Genomic DNA, 19,763 nt, shown 5'->3' with positions numbered 1-19,763 from the left:
GATCTTTAACACAAGTATTGTTTAGTATCTGGAGTAGACTCTTTATTTTCTGCAACAGAAAGAAGAGGGTTTTAGAGATTTTTGATGGGACTCCTTTGGTTTAGTTACAAGCCATGCAGGAACAGGTCCAAACCCTGGAAACAGGTCCAAAAGGTTGGAAATGGTTGAAGTTAGGGCTATGATGAAAATTCTGAGAAAAATTCTGGGAAAAGAGGGATTCCATTTCTTCCTTTCTTTTTTTTTTTTTTTTTTTTTTATTTAAAATATACTTTGCATTTCTTAATGTTTGGAAGAAAGATCTAAAAATCAAAGGTCTAAAATTTTTAGACAAGAAATATATTGTACTGACTGATCACTTGCTGTGAGACTGAAAAAAAGCAAATGATCTTAAAATATTTCATGCGAGAAGTGTCCAGCAGGTATAGGCAAAAAACAGTATAACTGTAAAAAGGAGGATCTAATATGGAACTATTGAATGTGCTTTACTTTCCCAGACTTGGGAAAGGTGGAATTTGGAGTGGCAGAAAATGGCTGATATGATTAGGATGGAAGGACCATCTGCATCTGAGGAAACGAGAAGAGCTTGATTGATTTGCTCTAGCACAGCAAAGGCTGAAAATAATATAATTGTTTTCCACAAATTTGAGAAACAGATAAACAGGGAGAAGGAAAACAGCTATTCAAGCTAAACAGAATAGTGCTGGCATAAGAACAAATGGACATAAATCAAGCATGCATAAATTCTGGTTGGAAATTAGAAAGATAAAAAAAAATGTATTTTCCAGGATCAAAGAAATAAGGTTTTGGAATAGCCTCCTAGTAGGACGGTTAAGGTCAAGAAGCTCCACTGATATCCAAAGACCCTGGTAGAATTATATAAAATTTTATACAATGTGGTTGCCCTTGACAGCTGACAACTGGACTCTGTCTGAGAAGACCCTTTCAGTCTGATGTTATTTAATTTTGTGTGCAATTCATTTTCTGTAAGAAATGGGTTTTGGACTATCTGAACAGGCTTTCATGATTTCCTCTGAATCTTCTTGAATTGGACCCGGAGTAATTAAGTCAATCATCTCAGAAGGCAGACAGAAGAAAAACACCATCCAAGAGAGGAAAGAAAGAGGAGAGAGAGTATCTCATAAGATTATGTCTTCCCAAAGCGTCTATTCCTCTTCCTTAACTATTAAGGGAATCTAGGGTGATCAGCTGAGAGATAAGCATCTACACTGCAGACACCTACAGTGGGATGACTCCCTCTGTAATGTCAGAACCCATTGTCTTGCCATCTTTCAAGTCCAGAAAGCAAATTTACTTCCTCTCACCAAGAAGCGAGCCAGCCCCAGTTCCTAATGAGATAAATCTCTTCCAAGGAGTCTGAGAGGACTATTTCCTAATGAAATAACTTCTTTTTCACAGATCCATGAACACACAAGTTCTCAGGTTTTAACTGTTACATTACAAGGTACAGCAAAGTATCAGTGCTGTGAGCACTAAATTGTACCTCTCCCATGACATGGTTTGATAGAACAGACTTTTCCTAAGTAATGACAAAGGAAATCGTTAATATAAAAGAACATAATTTAACAGTGCTGTCAAAGGACTCATAGCTTCAGCAAGTTAGAATATAACATGGACATGCAGGTCAACATATCTAGCAGAATGGACCTCTAAGTCCACTTCTAGATGTCCATTACTATTTCTAAACTGGTCCTGCATACAGACTTGATCATCACTAACACAATATAGCTAGGCACATACAATACATTCCACAAACAGTGCTCTTCAAAGCATTTGAAGAAAAGGTGATACAAATAAAGTTTATCCCTTCCTCTCACCCGTGTTGGGGAATAAAGGAAAAAGATCACCTTGACTCCAAAGTGCTTCTGAATATCAACGCAGCAGGGTGGCTCAGTCTTCCTAGATTTACACCACCATAATCTTGCTGCTCTGATTTCTCATAGCTAGAGTCACTGATGATTCATTATTCCCATGTTTGTTAACTGCGTTGGAGTGACTAAGAGAATTAAATACATGAATAGGACTTTCTGAGGGGGGAAGAAGTCCTTTATGTGAGTTTCTAACTGAGGCACATGAAAGCACTGCTGATACTGTGAGATGTTCACAAAGATCTCACATCTGCCATGCATAGGAGAATATGGAGCAGGGAAGCATTACAAAAAGTGGATTGATTTTGAACCAGACAAGAAAAGATTATCAGAGTCAAAGGAGACAGTCACCAGAGTAAGGAATTATTTTAAGATTGGTGGTAAAACAATCTTCTCTTAATGATCTGTACAGCAAAGACCTACTGTAATTAGTACAATTAAAAACAATGTTCAATGGCAATTTTCTTCAAGGTAAGACACATTGCCACTTGAAATAGGACTTAGAAGACTAGACTTTCCTTCTGATCTTAAAATATTGATAGAAGATAAATATGTTTCGCTGTTGTTCCTCCACTGGCAGTAAGAAAGCACTAACGGATGCTCCAGCAAGTCTCAATAGACAGTGGTTGAGCTCTGACATGAGTGGGACACGGCTGAATGCAATACGTGAGGATGGGAACAATAGCTTGAGGGAACAATAACCAGTAAGAGACCTGCAGAAGTGTTGCAGGACTGAAAGGGAGGAGCAAGACATCAACTGATCCCTGTAGATTATGAGAATCTAGTATAGTGTCCTGAAAAATGCTAACTCCTAAACTACCTCCACAGCATTTTGCGATGGTGGGTATCAAGAAACCTTTAATCAGATGGCTTCTGTAAGATGGAAATTAAAAGTTACCTATCTGTACAAATAAAGGAGTGGGCTGCAGTTAGACCTTGGGTTCTCACCGCTGCTCAGACCAAAGAAGTGACCTTGCAGTCATCCCTGGATTCATACGGAGGTGGCTGTTTGGCATCTTTATGTTTCAGCCTGGCTGTTTATACGCCTCACTACTGCCCTAATGTGGTTATTTTTTAAGAGTGAGAATTGATAAACCACCAATAGAAATTAATTAGACCGATGTGCTGTCAGTTCCAATGGCATCCAGGATGGAGGAGCTCCCTCTAAAACCAGCACATCTTTAATATTAGGCGCCTCTTTTCCTTTTAAGCATTACCACTGTTAATTAAGCTTCAGACTGGAAGACTCCATTCCAGCTCTAGTTGGGGCTTCTTGGTTTAATCATGCTGATGTTTGCTCTTGAAACTTGCCCTCCAACTTTGAAACAGTTCTGTATCTTGTCTGATTTACTGGTTTATTGTAAAGCTGTAGGAAAGACTCAGCAGTAAATCAGGCTCACCCTTGACAACACAGGATTACTGGGAAGGGATTTCAACCAGAAAGATGTTAATAATTAAGAAAGCCAAAAGGGCATGAGTAATTTAGTTTTGAAAAATGCACGCCATGAAGCTAGCCAAGTAAAAACTATGTACTTTTTAATGTTTCAGCTGTTGCTAATCTTTCCAGAAGAGGCCATGTATTATACGAGACGATCGTTATTCTTAGTATGTTGCTAACCTGTTACCCACTTGCAGAACTCACTAAATATAATGTGTCTTTATTTTTGGCCATAAAGGTGAGTCAAAAGGCTCAGAGGAGGAATGACAGCTACAGAAGACTTACTAAAAAAAAATTATTGTGCCATCGAATGGGCATATCAGCACTGAAGGTCCCTGGACACAGGCTCTGCAGACTGATTTCTTATCTCTTCTACCCCCCTAGTGCTTATCTTCTACCTTTTGATCCAGCCTTCTCCAATACCAGTTGAGATGGAAAGGAGGAGTCCTGGGGTTTTGAAATGCAGAACATTGAGGTGTGGGACATCTACAGGAGGTTCTGGTCACACTGCCAAGTGCTGGCCTGTCCCCTCCTCTGTGAATCCCACCACTATTACTCTGCAAGGGTACAAAAAGTGGCCCTCTTTCCTTGATCTAAGGAGGATATCATTTTTCCTCCTGGTTTAAGTCAAGTCAATCATGTTTTACTGATGCTAAGCAATGAGAGAAAACTACCTACCACTGAACCATCCACCGATCTATAAGCAGTGGTTCAAGAACAACTGATGCTTGCTGCATGAGACTGAAGACAAAAATCTCATTTAAACTGTGGACGTTCCCTTACCATTAATATTTGTTTGTCTGTTCAAAGTTTTCCCCTATCTGCGTGTACCTTGACCTGCTTTTAGGCTGCGATGGAAACAAGAAACATTAGATTGTACATTCATCCAGAGCAGTGAACGCAGTAGGGCAACCATGCCACACAATAAGAGCTTTACATGGCAGAGACTTCACTCTAACTATTCACCGGGCAAATATTTTGGCGTATCTGTCCTCCTTCATCAGCTTCTCACAGCTGCTATTTCTGATTGCTCACAACCTGAAAAGGAGGGCAACGCTATGGAAGAAACTGATTTGTTCAACCTGATTTTTTGGTTTGTTTAACCAGCAAACATATGATGCTGTGTGGTGTCAGCACTGTGTTGCTGTTAGTGTCAAATCAGCCATGCAGAAGGATATTTGTGTCCAACTCAATCATATTTACTGTCAGATTGTTGTTTTTAACTAGATGTATACTATTTCAATATATTTAGAAAGCTAAGTGCATTGTGGAACTGTCTATTTTTATTTTAAAGTCCTAAATTAATTTAGCTCGTTGCTCTGATTAATACAACTATGATTATTTTAAGATATCATATTACCTCTGGTCCACAGCAGTTCAATATCATTTCTTCCCAGCTGAGAACAGACCTGGGTCCTAGACTTGTTTTACATTTCAAAAATAGGAGCACAGAGTAGGATTTTTTTATAGTGTAAATTAATGCAACATTGCTAATTTTAGTAAAAATTGCTGATTTATGCATCCAGAGGCTTTGAGGTCATAACATTTTTCAATTTATATATATATGTATGTAGAATTACTCAAAGTTCCCATGTAAGACTTAGCAGTTACGGATCAAAACTAGGCAGACTCCACACAGAAAGTGCACTCACCTGCTTGTTACAAAACAGATCATAGACATTTAATTAAAACACACCACTGTACAGGGCTCCTGATGCATTCACAGAAAATTGGTTTCCCCCTGACTTGCCTTACCTGGGTTAGGAGGGGTGAGGATGAGAGATGATTTGGAGGGGAGGGCAGGGACGAGGGGAGGGGTGGGAACACTGATACGATGTTAACACAGGGTCACAGCACTTACGGAGGTATTTCCTACCTAAATGACTGGAAAGTTCACCCTTCCAGACATTAGGGAGCACTTTGGTGATGATGAGGAAGAGATGCAACCTCAACACAGCATGTTCACAGTGCATTTTTAAAAAGAAAACACAAAGACAATAGGAAAAATAGGAAGGAAGAGCATACCTTTCACTACCTTATCCAGATAGTGAGCTTGGGAGATAAAAGACAGGACATTTAAGGTAGGATTGAATAAGTGCATTGCGTCTTACTACGAGACTGTGCAGGTGCTAGAAAGGCAAAGGAGAGTTTGCTGTGATACGAAAAGAAAAATCTTGATTATGAGGAGAGAAAAAAAAAAAAAAAAAGAAGGGTGGAGCACAGCCCTGCTCAGTCAAAGAGCTCAAGAAGGCTACGTTTAGGCATCCAGTCGTCTTTGCTCATTAAGACCAGGAAGAGAAACAGGAAAGTTTAATATATATATATTTATGTAAATGTTTATATATATATATGCATATATATATTTATAAATATATATATATGTGGCAGAATATTGTAGTGTTCTGCTCATTTGCAACAATCTCCCTCTGTTTTACTGACCACTTTTCATCAGGAAAAACACCTTTTCATCAGGAAAAACAGAGTCATTTGAAAGTGCTCCACCTCACCTGATTGTCTTAGGCTTTTCCACACAAAGATGCACAGTTCTCCTGTGGCCTTACCAGAGGATTTTCCCTGGATCTTCTCAATGGCAACGCGTTGCATTTATACAGCATCCTCTATCCCAAGATCAAATTACTTTACCGACATTAAATTAACCTCGCGGCAGCTCTACCAGATAGGCAGCTCTTCATATACTCATTCCAAGTCGGGATAAAGCAAAGAAAAGAAAGTTTTAGATGCAGTGGGAGCGGTCATGTGCCCAATTCCTATGAAATATTAATTTGGGAAATCGACTTCTAACTGAATTTCTGGGGTCAAACAGAAAGCTGGTGGCAAAGACACTAGCAGAAGCCAGGCGTCCTGCCTCGGAGAGCCCTGTGGATGCCAGCAGGCGGCACTCTCCATCTAACAGCATCTGGTTTTTGTTAATAAATAAGAGGCTCTGAGTTTTGCTCTTCTCAATCTGGCTACCTCCTTAAATGCTATTTCCATGCTCCTGCTCCCTCCCTCTCAGTTGCATCCTGCTACCCCTATGGAAAGCTTTCTATTCCAGGTTTGGTCACAGAGACCGACCACCTGGGAGGTCACAGCCCTTGGAAAAATTTTTTTTCCATCCTGGGAGCCTGATGGGTCCATTGAAGCACTATTGTAAGTAAGTGGAGGCATCACCAAATCACCCCAGTGTGGTGGTAGCGAGGCAGGAAGCACAGCACAGCATCCATTCAGATGGTGGCTGAAGCTTGGGAATGTATCTTTTGGATTTTAAAATCCACAGCAGCCCAACCTGCAAACTCGGACAGCAATCGCTGTGTGGATGAAGACAATGGAGGCAGCTGCCAACACCAACCATGTGAGCAATGTGTCAGATATCTTCTACTTGGACAAATAATGGAGGCCTTCTATGGGAACATTCCACACCTGGAATCCATACATCTGTACTCCATACCAGTGAATACATTTAAATTCCATACAAATGCTCCGCAAATGTATGCAGCAGTAGCACAGCTCTTTCTTCTCTAAAAGTGTACAGTTCTCATTCATGTGCTACACTTCTGGCACTAACATATAATTTTATTATCTGCTGATACTCCTTTGGAAAACCTGTGGGCACGTGGGACAGGATGAGGGACTGTGCTCAGAAGAAAAGCCACTTTTCCAAGGTGTCTGCACCCAAAAGCACTGCACTCAGCTCCATGGCAGCACCCGCTCCTGGAAGCCCCTCTCCTTTCAGGTTCATTACTGGGAAAGCCCATGTGACTATTTTTTGGTGTGAAAGTCCTCTTATTTCCTCAGTCTGAGCTGTCTGGGTTATTTTTGTCTGAAACACACTGGGGAGGATCACAAGAAAATTTCTCTTAGCCCTGGCACAGGCTGCCCAGAGAGGGGCTGGGGGCATCTGCCCTGTGTGGGGGATGAGGGCAGCAGGAACCTTCCCCACACACTGCTGGGCTCATTTTATGTTGGGCTGCACACAGACCAAACTGCTTTGTGGGTTTAAATAGCACAAGTGACTTGTTAAAAAGAGACCAGAATCCACCTGTAATGTGCTTTGTCTGGATTCCAGCTGCTCGAGCAGAAACAGAGGGGGCACTGATTACAACCCCGGCTATTCAGAACATGTGTGATTATTTACGCAAGAAGACTGATGATGAAAGGCAAGCTTGAAGGGGCAGATTTCTCAAAAATCAGAGTTTTGCTAAGTAAAACAAAAGCAGCTCAGTGGTGCCATAAGCAGAAGGCCATGTGGGACGGGCTGTCTGCCTGTCTGCCTAGGCACTTGTTATTACATACATCACTAGTGGGTGCCAAGAGCAGATTTTCAAAAGGAGTTAAGCGTGCAGCTTTTGCAGAGATCAGTGGGAGTTAGGCACTGAGGTGCTTTGAAAGGTAGACCTGTGTGTGTTTGGAGAGCTAAGTGCTGGCCCCACAGGGCTCTGGAGAGACCCCGTGGTGTTCAGGTGCAGTGACTGAACTTCAAGTGATGGTTTTGGTCTTGTGCCCTGGCCGTTCAAGGATGATAAATATCTCAGCTCCACCTCAACTGTGTACACAGGGAACCCCTTTCTGGAGTTATTTCCAAACAACCCTAAAGAATCAAGGCTGGTAAAATATCATACGGAGAGATTCAATCTCAGTGCAAGGCCCGTGTAGGTGCAGTGAAGTCTCCCTCTGCATCTCTGAAGCAGGATGCACAGCACCTGGAGCACTCTCTGGGCCATATCTTAAAAACCTGAGGCCACAATGTCACAGCCCCGGGCAATTTCGGGAGCTGATTATTACACCCAGGAAATCTGCTGTGGTGCCACCCATGAATCAAATCCATAGAGTGGTTGGCCACAAAGCTGGTTTGTGATTTGTCCTTTCAGAGCCAACAACGAGAGGGCTGATTTCACCTTTAAACTCCACGTTCCTAAAACCACCATGCTCCTTGGATGTTGCTAGTGTGGTTTGGGCTGGAGTGGAAGAAAGCTGGGTTCTGGCAATGTTTCTAACTGGGGGCAAGTTTGGAGCATGTTGAAGAGCCCATCATTGGAGTCTTGCCTAATCCACAATTTTTTTCCTTTAATATGTTGGAGTAAACCGATTGAACCATTCTGCTGGGTTTCAGGCTTCCTGCAGTTATATAATCAACTTTCTGTTCTACTCTTTTGCCTGGATGTGCTAAGTTTGCTGAATTAGGATGATGAATGCATGCTTCTGCATCAATTTCCTTGTTGGGAATTAACTGGGGTTCTTCTAATGAAATCGCTGGATGTGAGCAATCAAGCTAGTATATTTGGTAACATGACTCTTTGTAGGAGCAAACCAAATTAATCCACTGGGATCAGAGTTTCCTTGTACACCATAAGAAAGAGCCTCCTATGACCTACAAAACAAAAGGATTTCTTACTCTCAAGCATGCTCAACAGGAAATGGAAGAAGTGTCCTTTACTGGTATCATCCATTTCTACCATGTTACCTGCACACATGGCGATATTGTTAAAGCATCACTTCAGCAATGGGGTTTTATGCTTGTCAGTGCTAAAGCAAACGGGCCATGACACAGACATATAAGGAATTACTGTCAACAGAACAAGTTGCCATGCAGGGAAATCACACAAGGACAAGGGGAATGCTTTCCACATACTTAATGTAATTCCAAGTCAATGTCCTTTCATCTGTGCCAATAGAACTAGCTTATTACTCTGTCTAAAGCTATTCAATTTTCTTGGATATTTATGACTTCGCCAAATCTCCCTCACATTCTACACATTTGTCAATGAAATATTCTGTAGGAAACACGGTTTACAGCTTCAGAGGCATGAGACTATGTACAAATTTGTTGCTAAATCACCATGCAAGAAGATGAGGAGGGAGGGGAAGTGCAAAGAAACAGAATTGCTCCAGCACTCTAAGTATTACAGGCTGATTCTGAGACCTGCACTGCAACAGGGAGGTAGCACCACACCAAATGACAGTGTGCACCATTAAAATCTCGATGCTGACTGCATTGCGGTGCTGGCCTTTCCCGTGATAACACGGACTCTTTAGACTTAGAGCGAGGAACACCACAAATAATGGGGTAAATTTAATTACCGGGAAAGATAAAAGCTTGTTCTTTGAAATCAGTCCGGGCATATCAGTGGTGTGGAGAAATATCATATAGTGAACTAGTGGCATTTTGTTTTTGCAGCAGAACTAATAAAATGGCACTGAGGGAATGAATCAGGCTTTTTGTGCATAAATGTCTTTCACATAAAATAGTCCCCTGGATTTGGGGCCTTTTGCTGAACACTTTTCTTTTTTTTTTTTTTTTTTGCTTTTAAAACCCTTTCATGAATCTGTGTTACTTTCCAAATCAAAGTGCTTGAACACAAGGCTATAAAATAATATTACAAAAACACAGCATTCCAATTAACACAGGTCTGCTCTCTTTTCATTCTAAAGTCATTTAAGAGAAGTTTTTTTTATTTTTTTTTTATTTCCCTTCCTCACGAAAAGAAATGAAAGCAGCTAGAGATATAGGCAAGAATGCAAAAAGAATGTAATGTCTAATGAGACAGAGGAAGTTTTTAGAGCTAGAAATTTTTCATTAAGGGATGCATGTGGAGACCATAATGTGGTAGGGTGACATTAGCATAAATAAATGATAAGTAGAATTGAGCCACAGATATGGTTTGTACCATTACCCTAATGCTGGAATTAAAACACTGTGATCAGGCTTCATTTCCTGTCAGTCTTTGTGTGTGCAAACTCACCTGGTGTTCAAGCAAAACCAGTGGATGTCTACGTGTAACTAAGTTAATAATCCACACGGATAACTGTACCGAATTTTGCCCAGGTATTGCTGGCTGTTAATTTTGATGTAGTGTGATTTATATGTATCACTGCACGATGAAAGCCACATAGAGGTAAATTTTCTTATCTTTAAAAGGAGCCGATTAAAACCAAATGCCTGGAGGAGAATTCTCACTCTGGAACTCTTCTAAAGTCAACTGAATTTTTTTTCAGGTCCACACAGGCATTATTGACAGCGTAACTGGATTAACTAATTTAGTTTTCCATTAATATGTAATAAATGGTATCTGGGGAGTTATAATGCTACTGATTTTACAGCATGATTATGGAATGGAGACAGAAGTACTTGAACGCATGACTGTCAAAAAGAAAGGAAAATGGGAAAGTGCATCAAGGAGTTAAGTGAGATGAAGAGGAAGGTAAACCCAAGCCAGTTCATTAATGATGCTGCAAATTGCTTGACATGGGAAATGCACCTCTTTGCATGATTTCAGTATATTGTTGGTGCCTTACTACTACTACTAATAGACATGGCACCAGGAGCTCAGGGTAAGTGCCAGGTATGTCAGGAATGCAGAACCAAACAGAGTGGGCCATGGAGTGGTTAGAAAGGTAGCAGAGCAGAGAAGGGATACGCAAGACGGTGTTGAATACCAGCCAGAGGTCACCTGACTGCAGTTTCCAAGCAAAGTGGTAGGGCAAATAATGGAACAAATTAACAGAAAACAAAACAAAACAAAACAAAACAAAAACAAACAAACAAACAAAAAAACAACTTGAAATCAGATGCATGTTTCCAAGAAAGCTGTCGACATAGTAGGGAGAAGTCTTCAAGGCTACAGAAAGACCTTTCAAGTGAGGCAAAGTGGGATGTTTTTAAAACCATCTAGCTGCTCTTTGACAGCTTGTCCCTATGAGAACAAGCATCACATAGGTGTACTTCAGGACTGATAATAAAAAATATATATAGATATGTCATCAACAAATGAAAGGACATTTTGTCTTGTTCCCACATGAAAATGTATGATGTCAGAACTTGAAATCCAAGAACAAAGGTGCTCATGCTACACTAAGTCACACATATTCAATTAAGCATGCGCCTTTTCTCCTTCCTGATCATCAATTATTCTTTTAAAAGTAGTCGGTTTTTCTTTCTCCCTACCAATAGTGCAGTGCTCTCCGTTCCAGCCCGGGCTGCATTCACACTTGCCATCCCGGCATGTCCCGTGCTCATTGCAGCGTGGGTGACACGCTCGCTGATCACAGGCTGTGCCCATCCATCCCTCCTCGCAGCGGCAGGTGCCTCCGACACAAATGCCATGTCCTCCGCAGTCCGCTGCACAAATCTCTGTGGGAGAGGAGAAAAGAGAGAGGAGGGGATATGGGTGGAGAGAAGGGAGAAGGGGGGAAAATCCAGAATGTTATTGTTAAGAAAAGCAGCCACACTTCACTACCTTGCCTAACAGGGCAATGAAAGGAATTCCTGGAGCTCATAACACTAATCCTTCCTGACAATAAGAATCTAATAAGTATATTGCAAAAAAAGAGAGGGACATGGATTGCAGAGGTCTGCTGTGATTGATCCTCCTATTTGCTTTCTAATTCTCTTGCACTCCTCGAGCTTTTGTGATCACCGAATCTAAAGGGTTTGGCTCTTCCAATAAGCAGAACAAAAGTCACATTTAATTAAAATCTGGTTAAGTGTGGAAGCAATGTACTGATAAACTACTGATGCTAAAGTTAAGTGCTGGCAAAGCCTGTTTATGGCTTGTTAACCCGCAGTTCTGGGGATGGGATTCATTAAATCCCTTTGCTGTTTAAAATTAATACAGAGAATATATATAGAATGGATTTCTCTTGAACTTGCACATCTGATATGTCTCTGTTCTCCTACCACCCCATTAAAAACCCCTTCTCAGGCATTTGGAGGTACTTCCATGCTCTTTTTGTGAGCTACATGTGCTGGGATTTGCAGGACAGTGCTTGTTCCCCAGTCTTATTGGAGTTAATGGAAGCAGGGGGTCAGGGCTGGGTATTTTGGTACTTACCTCCTAAAAAGAAAGGAGCTAAAGGACATTGGCTTTTCAGAGGTGCTGGCCTTTCCCACCCCCTGTGAGCTCCAGTAAGCATGATCACACAGACACACATGATATTTTGATCCAGCAGTAGGCATATAGGTAAAACCTCGCTAGCCCTTGGCTTGAATTTGGGAGACTGCACTGTATTACATCTGCACTGTATTTGTCTGTATAAACTGAGACCTGAAGGAGAGCTGATACCCATGAATCAGGTGTTAAAGCATCTGGTACCACCATGACTACAGAGGACTGATTTCAAGGAAAAAAATTAAAACCAAATAGTGGCATAGTGTTATACCACAGATGAAATGAAATGAATCTATTTCTTCTTCTCCAGGCTCATCACCTGACTGCTCACTCTTGATCTCTTATAAAGACTGCACTCTCCTCTTTTCAATCCTAGTGGCAATTCAGAGTATATTTCCCACTATCAGGTGTTCCATCTCTTCTCTGACTTCTGCATCTAAATTGGGTTAAACTTTCCCAAATGTTTTGTATTCGAGCCTTTTGCTTGACTGAGCCATTTATAGATTTGATAGGGTAGGGGCACAGTTCCCCTTGGGGAGAGTGGAGAGAAGATGTGAACAGACGAAACGCTGGGCTGAAAGCGCAGAAAGGGGTACCAGGGTACCCTGCAGAGCACATTTTCTCTCTGTTCCCCTACCTGGTGAATATCTCAGGCAGTGTCTGTGCCAGTCCATCCCCAGTGCCTCTCTTTGTGCCTCTAAGCATATTAAGTGCAGAATTCAGGCCTCGAGGCTGGCAGCGAAGGGGAGTCTGGTATTTTACAAGACATTTACTTCGGGTCACTGGCTGCACATAAAATATTCAAAACTACTCAGCCTGCATTAACATCATACCTGACTGAAAGCCTTACTTATGTTTGCTTTAGTATTTTGCTAATTAATACCACCGGTAGCAGGAAGCTTAGGCTGCTCAGGGACTTTTGACACACTCCTGACGTGGGGCTGGCACATCCCCTTGACTCTGGGAGGAAAGTTTTGCACCAGCCCATAGGAGAGATTTGCAAGGCCTTTGGTCCCTCACACTGAAATGGACTATAAGAGTAATAACAGTGATGTTTTGCATGTCTAGCAAATGCCTTATTCTCCAAATGCAACATAAACACAATATCTGGTTACTGCTTACTTCAGCTCAGGGCAGTGGAACTGTTTCCAGTCAGACTCCTTTTGCTGCAGTGGCTCAGATATCTCCAAATGCTCCTGAACACTTAGTTCTATATACATAAATCTCTAATGAAAGGGCTGTGGAGTTCAAATGCAGTTAAGACACTCAGACACTGTCCCGTGTACAGTCAAACTTGCTTGGGCAACTTGGGTGTTTAAACCATGGATGTGAAGCAATACGTCTGCAAATACTACTCGCTGCCTAAATATAACTGAATCTGATGTAAGCCTTACTGGAAGTCAGTAGAAGTTACGCTCTCAAAAGCTTCAGTCACGTCTGCAGAAGGACTCTTGAGTTGCTTTCAGAAGTTTTTTACTTTGCATTTGGCATAGAGAGATGGATTTTCACAGCTCCTAGATGTGAGGGAGGTAACATCATACTACCATGGCCATTATGAACATCAGGGATGGTGCAATTATCAACTCGTTAGAGGGCTGGAGCCCAGCTGTGTGTGTTTTCTACCCTTCTCCCTAACTGCCAGACAGCACTGCAATGGAGCGTGGGCTGATCAGGGTGGTACATGAATACATAGGATGCCTTAGCTAATGTAGCACTAAAGCTGCACTTAAAAAAAAACAAACCCTGATTTTCCTTGGCTGACCTGATGAACAAAGTCTGGGGGAGGATAAAGGAACCAGCAGATAAAAAATTGAAGGCTAGATTTATGGTACAAAATTCCAGCACGCTGAGAAGCAATGCCTTGAGAAAGTGCAGTTCGAGACTGATGGAATTTAAGCCCAAATCAGAAAAGTATTGTTGTGGTTTCTGGTTCTTCTCATCAGGATTTTGCTATGGGTTTACTCTAATGTTGGACTGGAGCGACTCCTCTGGTTATTGACTGGCATTCTTTATTCATACATATTGAACTTTACACCTCAGAATTACAGGATCCCCCGAGTGGCTGGTGGTGTCCCCATGGTGCCAGCCCTGTTCCAGCAGGGCCACCCCAAGCAGGGGGTCCAGCCCCACGTCCAGGCGGCTGCTGGAGATCCCCAAGGAGGAGCCCCCAGCCCCTCTCTGGGCAGCCTGTGCCAGGGCTCCGGCACCCACCCAGCCCAGCAGTGCTTCCTGAGGGGCAGAGGGCACCTCCTGGGCTCCAGGCTGGGCCCAGGGCCTCTGGGCCTGGCCCTGGGCACCCCTGAGCAGAGCCTGGCTCTGGCCTCTCGGCACCTCCCGGCAGTGCTGGTGGCCATGGCTGGCAGCCCCCAGAGCATCCTGTTTAAAATACTAGATAACACATAATTTTACATGCTGTTAGTTCACCAAGCAATATAGAAAACACTGTCTCAGTTACTTTTCATCTTCATTATGTCCTAATCCCTAGTTTTGACCCCTAGGCCTATCATTAACATGAGGATACCACTGGCACCGTCAGGTCCAGAGATGTGCAGGAAAATTGGCATCTTGGAGGACTCATCCCCTTGTGACTCCAAAAGTCCATGTGAATATCTGACGTACTTTACTGCTATCTACTTAATTTTTTATCTTCAGTATGAGGATATTAATCAATTTGAGTTGTAGCGGGTATTTTTTGATGTTCCATGTTATTTCCATTTTCACAGATAAACAAGGCATAAAGCAAAATGGTAGATCTACAGGTATATGTGAACTCTGTGACAGGCACAGGACCTCCTAGATATCCTGATATCCAGTCTTGTCTCCTGTCTGTCAGGGAAATGACAGCTCATAGGAGGTCAGATATCTACAGGCTGGTGGTGCAGAAAAAAAAAAAAAAAAAAAACAGGGACAAAAGGAAGCTATTTTGAGTGATATTCAGAAGCCTTCTTAGGGTTATTTAAAGGTGTGAAACCAGGATAATGGAGTGACATTCAAAAATGGCGAAGAGATTAAGAAAAAAAAAAAAAAAGCACTTTCTGAAAGGCAGAATCTCTGTGGAGTCATTCCTATGAAAAGGGATGGAAAACCCACTGGGACATTTACATCTTGACTGAAATATTTCTCAGGCAATGTGCTGCCAAGGCACAGCTTTGCACAGGCAGGCCAGGGACACAAAATGCTGCGTGCTCGGCAACAACCAGATCGTAGGCTAATCCAGAACTGGGACGCTGGGGACATTTGGGGTTTCATCTCCCACACAGCTGAGACCCCAGTCATGCCACCGCCCACGCAAGGGAGTGCAAGCTCCAGGCTGTGAACACAGAACTCGTATATAATGGATATATAAGGTGGTTTTGCATTCCCAGGCCCCAAAAGCTGTAATAAAGAACCTCAGCTGTGAAAAACACTTGTGAAGGAAACTACTTACGACAGTCTCCTTAAAATGTAGTTTAATTATTTCTGACAGGGAACCAGGGAGCCAGGAACTCTCAACTCTAAATCTTCCATTTAGCTGCCAGTTTAAAGATAGATGGGAACCATACAATATAAATAGCCTTACAACACTCATCCTGCTCTACGCCTCGGCCCCCTATAACAAGGTGCTCTTAAATGCTCACAGATACCTAATAGGTGATTAAACAGTTGGAGGAGCTTTTACTTTTTTTTTTTTTTTTTTTGGTGGCACTCAAAGAAATGATCAGAATGGATTTCAGATTAAGTTTTCACTTAAATCCTGGTCTTTTCAGGCAGCTCAAGACTGCTATGGCTAACTTACAGAAGAGGGCCGGTGAATCGTTGCTCCGTCATTCAGTCCCAGCGACGGAATTTGCCACCTCCGTTCTTAATACAAGCTGTATTTTTGTGGTACATTTCCCAATTCTGTTGTTAAAATTAGAGGACATGATTAGCTAACATCTGAGCTGTGCAAGCAAATGAGAAGGAAAGCTGTTAATTCTCCTGTTACAGTATTCACAGGCTCTGGCCAGCTGTATTATATTGCTCCTGCCTATTTAAGCTTAGTGAGGACACTGTGCTTGTGTATAAAAGCACTGCCTGTTAAATATTTTCACACCAGCTGTTCCCAAAAGGTGACTAAATATTTCCTTTCATCTTTAATCTCCTTTGCAGTTTGTACGAATAGATTAGCCGTTCTTTATCCTTTCCTGGAGGTGCATTGTGTTTTACTTCATCTTGCCATCCAGCTTTTAAAGCTGCCTGCAGTTCCTTGAAAGAAGGGAGTCTTCTGAGCAAATCTGAAGTTTTGCAAACTCTGCCCAATTCTAAATGGGGATATGAACCTCACTGTCCTTACAAGGCACAACTAGCCCATGAACTTCTGTGGGAAATACTTGGACTATTAGCAGTAACTTGAGCTTTGCTCCCTGACACTTGGACTCAGTAGATAGCACTGATGGACTTCAATAGATTCAGGATGCTGTGTTTTATCTGAGAATCAAGTTCATTTCTATTTTACCATCTGGGTTTTCTCTGGGTTTACTGCTTAGGTTTGGCATCTTCCATTGTCTGGATGTCACCCTGCCTTATGTCAGACTTCTATGTGAGGAACAGAACTAAGCCTAGTTTTCCTCTCGAGGTCAAGGAAGAAAGACAGGTGACTTCAGAGGATGAAACACCTGAAAACTCTTGCATGGACATCTTCTAGAACAGACTGTGCTCAAGATAGTGTTGAGTTTTTTGTGCTTCACCTAGGGGAGGCTCAGGTGCTTCACAGAGATTATCCTTAGAAAAGGATAATGTCATTCAGGAATAGTGAAGACATGTGAGCTCTGATCTCTCCCTGTTCCAACAAAATTCTGGTTATTTTTCATGCAAATAATCAAAAAGAAAATATTTGTCTTCAGTTTCAAGACCTGCTCTATTTCATCTCTGCTCACCCCATCTGGGAACCAGCCTATGAGTCCAGCCTCTTCTGCCTGCTGGTTACTTTTTGTACAAATGGCTTTTTTTTCTTTTTTTTTTTTTTTTCCTCATTATCCTCTCATGACTGGGGGAGAGACTTCCCTCTGGTCTGTAAAGCTGCCTCAGTATTGCTCAAGTCTCTCTTAAAAATCCTAAACCACCTTGGAAACCTACCAAAATCTTGACGGCAGTCACTGATGTGCCGTAACTTCTGTGTATTGCATTGACCAAAATTCTGTTGTAATTTTATTGTACCTCCATCAGCTTGTCTCTGGCTGCTGTCGCTTGCTTAATGCTTCAGAATCCCAGCTATCCGAGGCCAAGATTATGCTTTTTCTTCTGCATTTGCACTGTGCCAGGTGTAATGAGGTCACAGTCCATTAACAGCACTTCAGAAATAAGAAAGCTAAAGCAATTACTCATACAAATAAAAACCTTGTACCTGATTTTTTATTTATTTTTTTGCAAACCCTGCTAAAAACTGACCCAAATCTGTCCTCTTAAGAATAAAATGTCTGCTATGTTGCCTTTGATATTTCAGAAGAAAAAAGGGAAAAGAAACCTATCAAACACTAGCCACCGGTGTAATGCTTTGTTCATTGCCCTTTTTAATTGATAAAACAGACATGGTAGCTTCCAACACAGGATGTGGCATAATCCAGAGTTTCATATTATTTTCACGTTATATTAAAGAATTGGTTTGAGAAAGAGGGATAATGATGTCAGTTTGTGCTTAATTTATGACAAATCCATTTTTACGTGTTTACCCCTACCCCAAAATCCTAAAATTGGCTTGATAACAGTTTAAAGCTTTCCAGCTTAGAGAACAGCAATGCAGATGAAATTTTTTCTTTAGCATTCATGTGCTGCAGAATCAGAGATTTAGCTGCTGCTGACCTGCCTGCTAAATCCTTTAATAAATATGGATTTAGTGCTAAAATATAAGATCAGGTGAAATTGCTCAGAGCTTCCTGAAAACTGGGGCAGTTCCACTGACCTTCAGCATATTAATGGAAAATTTAATAATTAAAAATCTGCCTTAGCTGGGATTTTCCAGTTTCAAGTTGGCTCATCTGAGGCAATTTCCCACCTCAGCCAGATTTTTCCAGAGAAGAGGCACAGGAGGGGGGCACTGCACAGAGCGAAAAGGCTCTGTTTGGTGAAGAGCTAAGCGTTGTTTTCACAACCTGCCTTTGCTCTCGAAGGCAAATTATGGGGAGTTTCTATATCCAATATAAAGATGGAGAAAAACAAAAGGTCTGTAATCAGCATGATTTAGATAGCAGTGAAGTGCTAAATACACGCTTCATAATGAAACGTAATTTCCAGTGTGATGAAATTCTCATTTATGTGATTTGATAACTCTGTGGTGACACATGAACTCCTGTGCTGGAACTGAAGAAGGCACAAAGATAATTAGCTTTTCAAAATACCCCTTTAAAAACGTTATAAGGAAAGGTAGCAAAGCAAAGCGCAAAAAGAACGATCTGAATTTTCTGCCCTTGCCACCCCAGTAACAGCTTGCCGCTCCAGCATGGACTCCTCTGCAAAGCATCCCGTCCCAGTAACTACTGGGAACAGCTGAGCAACTTGTGGCAATGTCACTAATTGAAGGTCGTTTGTCTTTTCACTCAGAGATCATGACCTAGTGCAAGGTCTGCATAATTTGATGATGTTGTACAAATAAACTGTTTACTTATTATTTTAAAAATATATCGGTTATTGAAGTAATACTAATATATAAGTAGCAATTATTACTTATGTCAATACATTAAAAGGCTGTAAGCAAGATCTGCATAATTTAATGCCTTTACACAAATAAGAAGTTTACTTAAAAAAATATTAATTATGTAAGTAATACTAACATGTAAGTAATTATTATTTATGTCAATAAATAGAAAATCTGTTTGTTTTTAGGAATTAAGCTGCTGGTACTGAGACAACTTCCCACTCCACTTAAGGGTCTCAGTGTATTTTACATAGCTCAGAATATAGCTGTAAAGTAACAGTTATTTCTTTTCTTCCCATAGACGAGGAAACTGAGATTAAAGGATGCCCTCCAGAGACAGAAAATGAATCCATCAGCTCTACTATCATCCCTCATCAGGAAAAGCACTGACCTGCAGCAGTGGCTTTGAAATGGGACTCTGGACACCTGAGCTTTATACTTGCTGCACCCGAAGCTCTGATGGAGCATCCTGGTGGACCTGCACTGGGGGATGCATTTAGTGCATTATAGCGTGACCCTAATTAGGGTACCGGAGTTGGCCTAAGAGTTGATTCTTGCCAGGCTCTGCAGGAGACCTGAGTACGGCTCTTCCATACAGGCAGAGGGGACATCGCTGCACTTGCAGAACACACTGGGTTTGCACAATTTAGGTATAAATCACATGCATGACACAAGAGGAGAGTTTTGACTCTAAGTGGTTGAGCTGGCTTAGCTCGAGGAGAAGGGCTGGTGGAAATCCCTAGTAAAAGAAAGCACCCATCCCTGGTCCCCAGCTAGACACAAAAGCTTAACCCTGCTTCAGCTCTTTCCCCCATTTTCCTCTTGGTATTTAGTTCTTTGCTTGCGTAAGCAGCTTTGTGTTTAACTGAAAGGTTTCTGCAAATCCTTTTCTAGGTCTCATCTCT

General features: G+C 41.7%; 1 protein-coding gene across 6 annotated transcripts in view; it reads right to left on the bottom strand.

Annotated features, from left to right (window-relative positions):
• TENM4 (teneurin transmembrane protein 4) overlaps nucleotides 1–19,763 on the bottom strand; it is a 554,777-nt gene that overhangs the window by 110,585 nt on the left and 424,429 nt on the right. For 5 of the 6 annotated variants that reach the window (XM_032196280.1, XM_032196305.1, XM_032196323.1 and 2 more), the window contains 2 exons: nucleotides 11,267–11,452; nucleotides 5,350–5,376 (listed from right to left, as the gene is read on the bottom strand). In XM_032196280.1, the coding sequence (XP_032052171.1) occupies nucleotides 5,350–5,376; nucleotides 11,267–11,452 (213 nt within the window). The remainder of the gene's footprint in view (nucleotides 1–5,349; nucleotides 5,377–11,266; nucleotides 11,453–19,763) is intronic. The other variant, XM_032196313.1, reaches the window with a different exon arrangement.

The sequence above is a fragment of the Aythya fuligula genome, chromosome 1, assembly GCF_009819795.1.
Source record: "Aythya fuligula isolate bAytFul2 chromosome 1, bAytFul2.pri, whole genome shotgun sequence".
Lineage (NCBI taxonomy): Eukaryota > Metazoa > Chordata > Aves > Anseriformes > Anatidae > Aythya > Aythya fuligula.
Note: the sequence above shows the minus strand (reverse complement) of the source record. Positions and strands in the feature narration are given on the sequence as shown.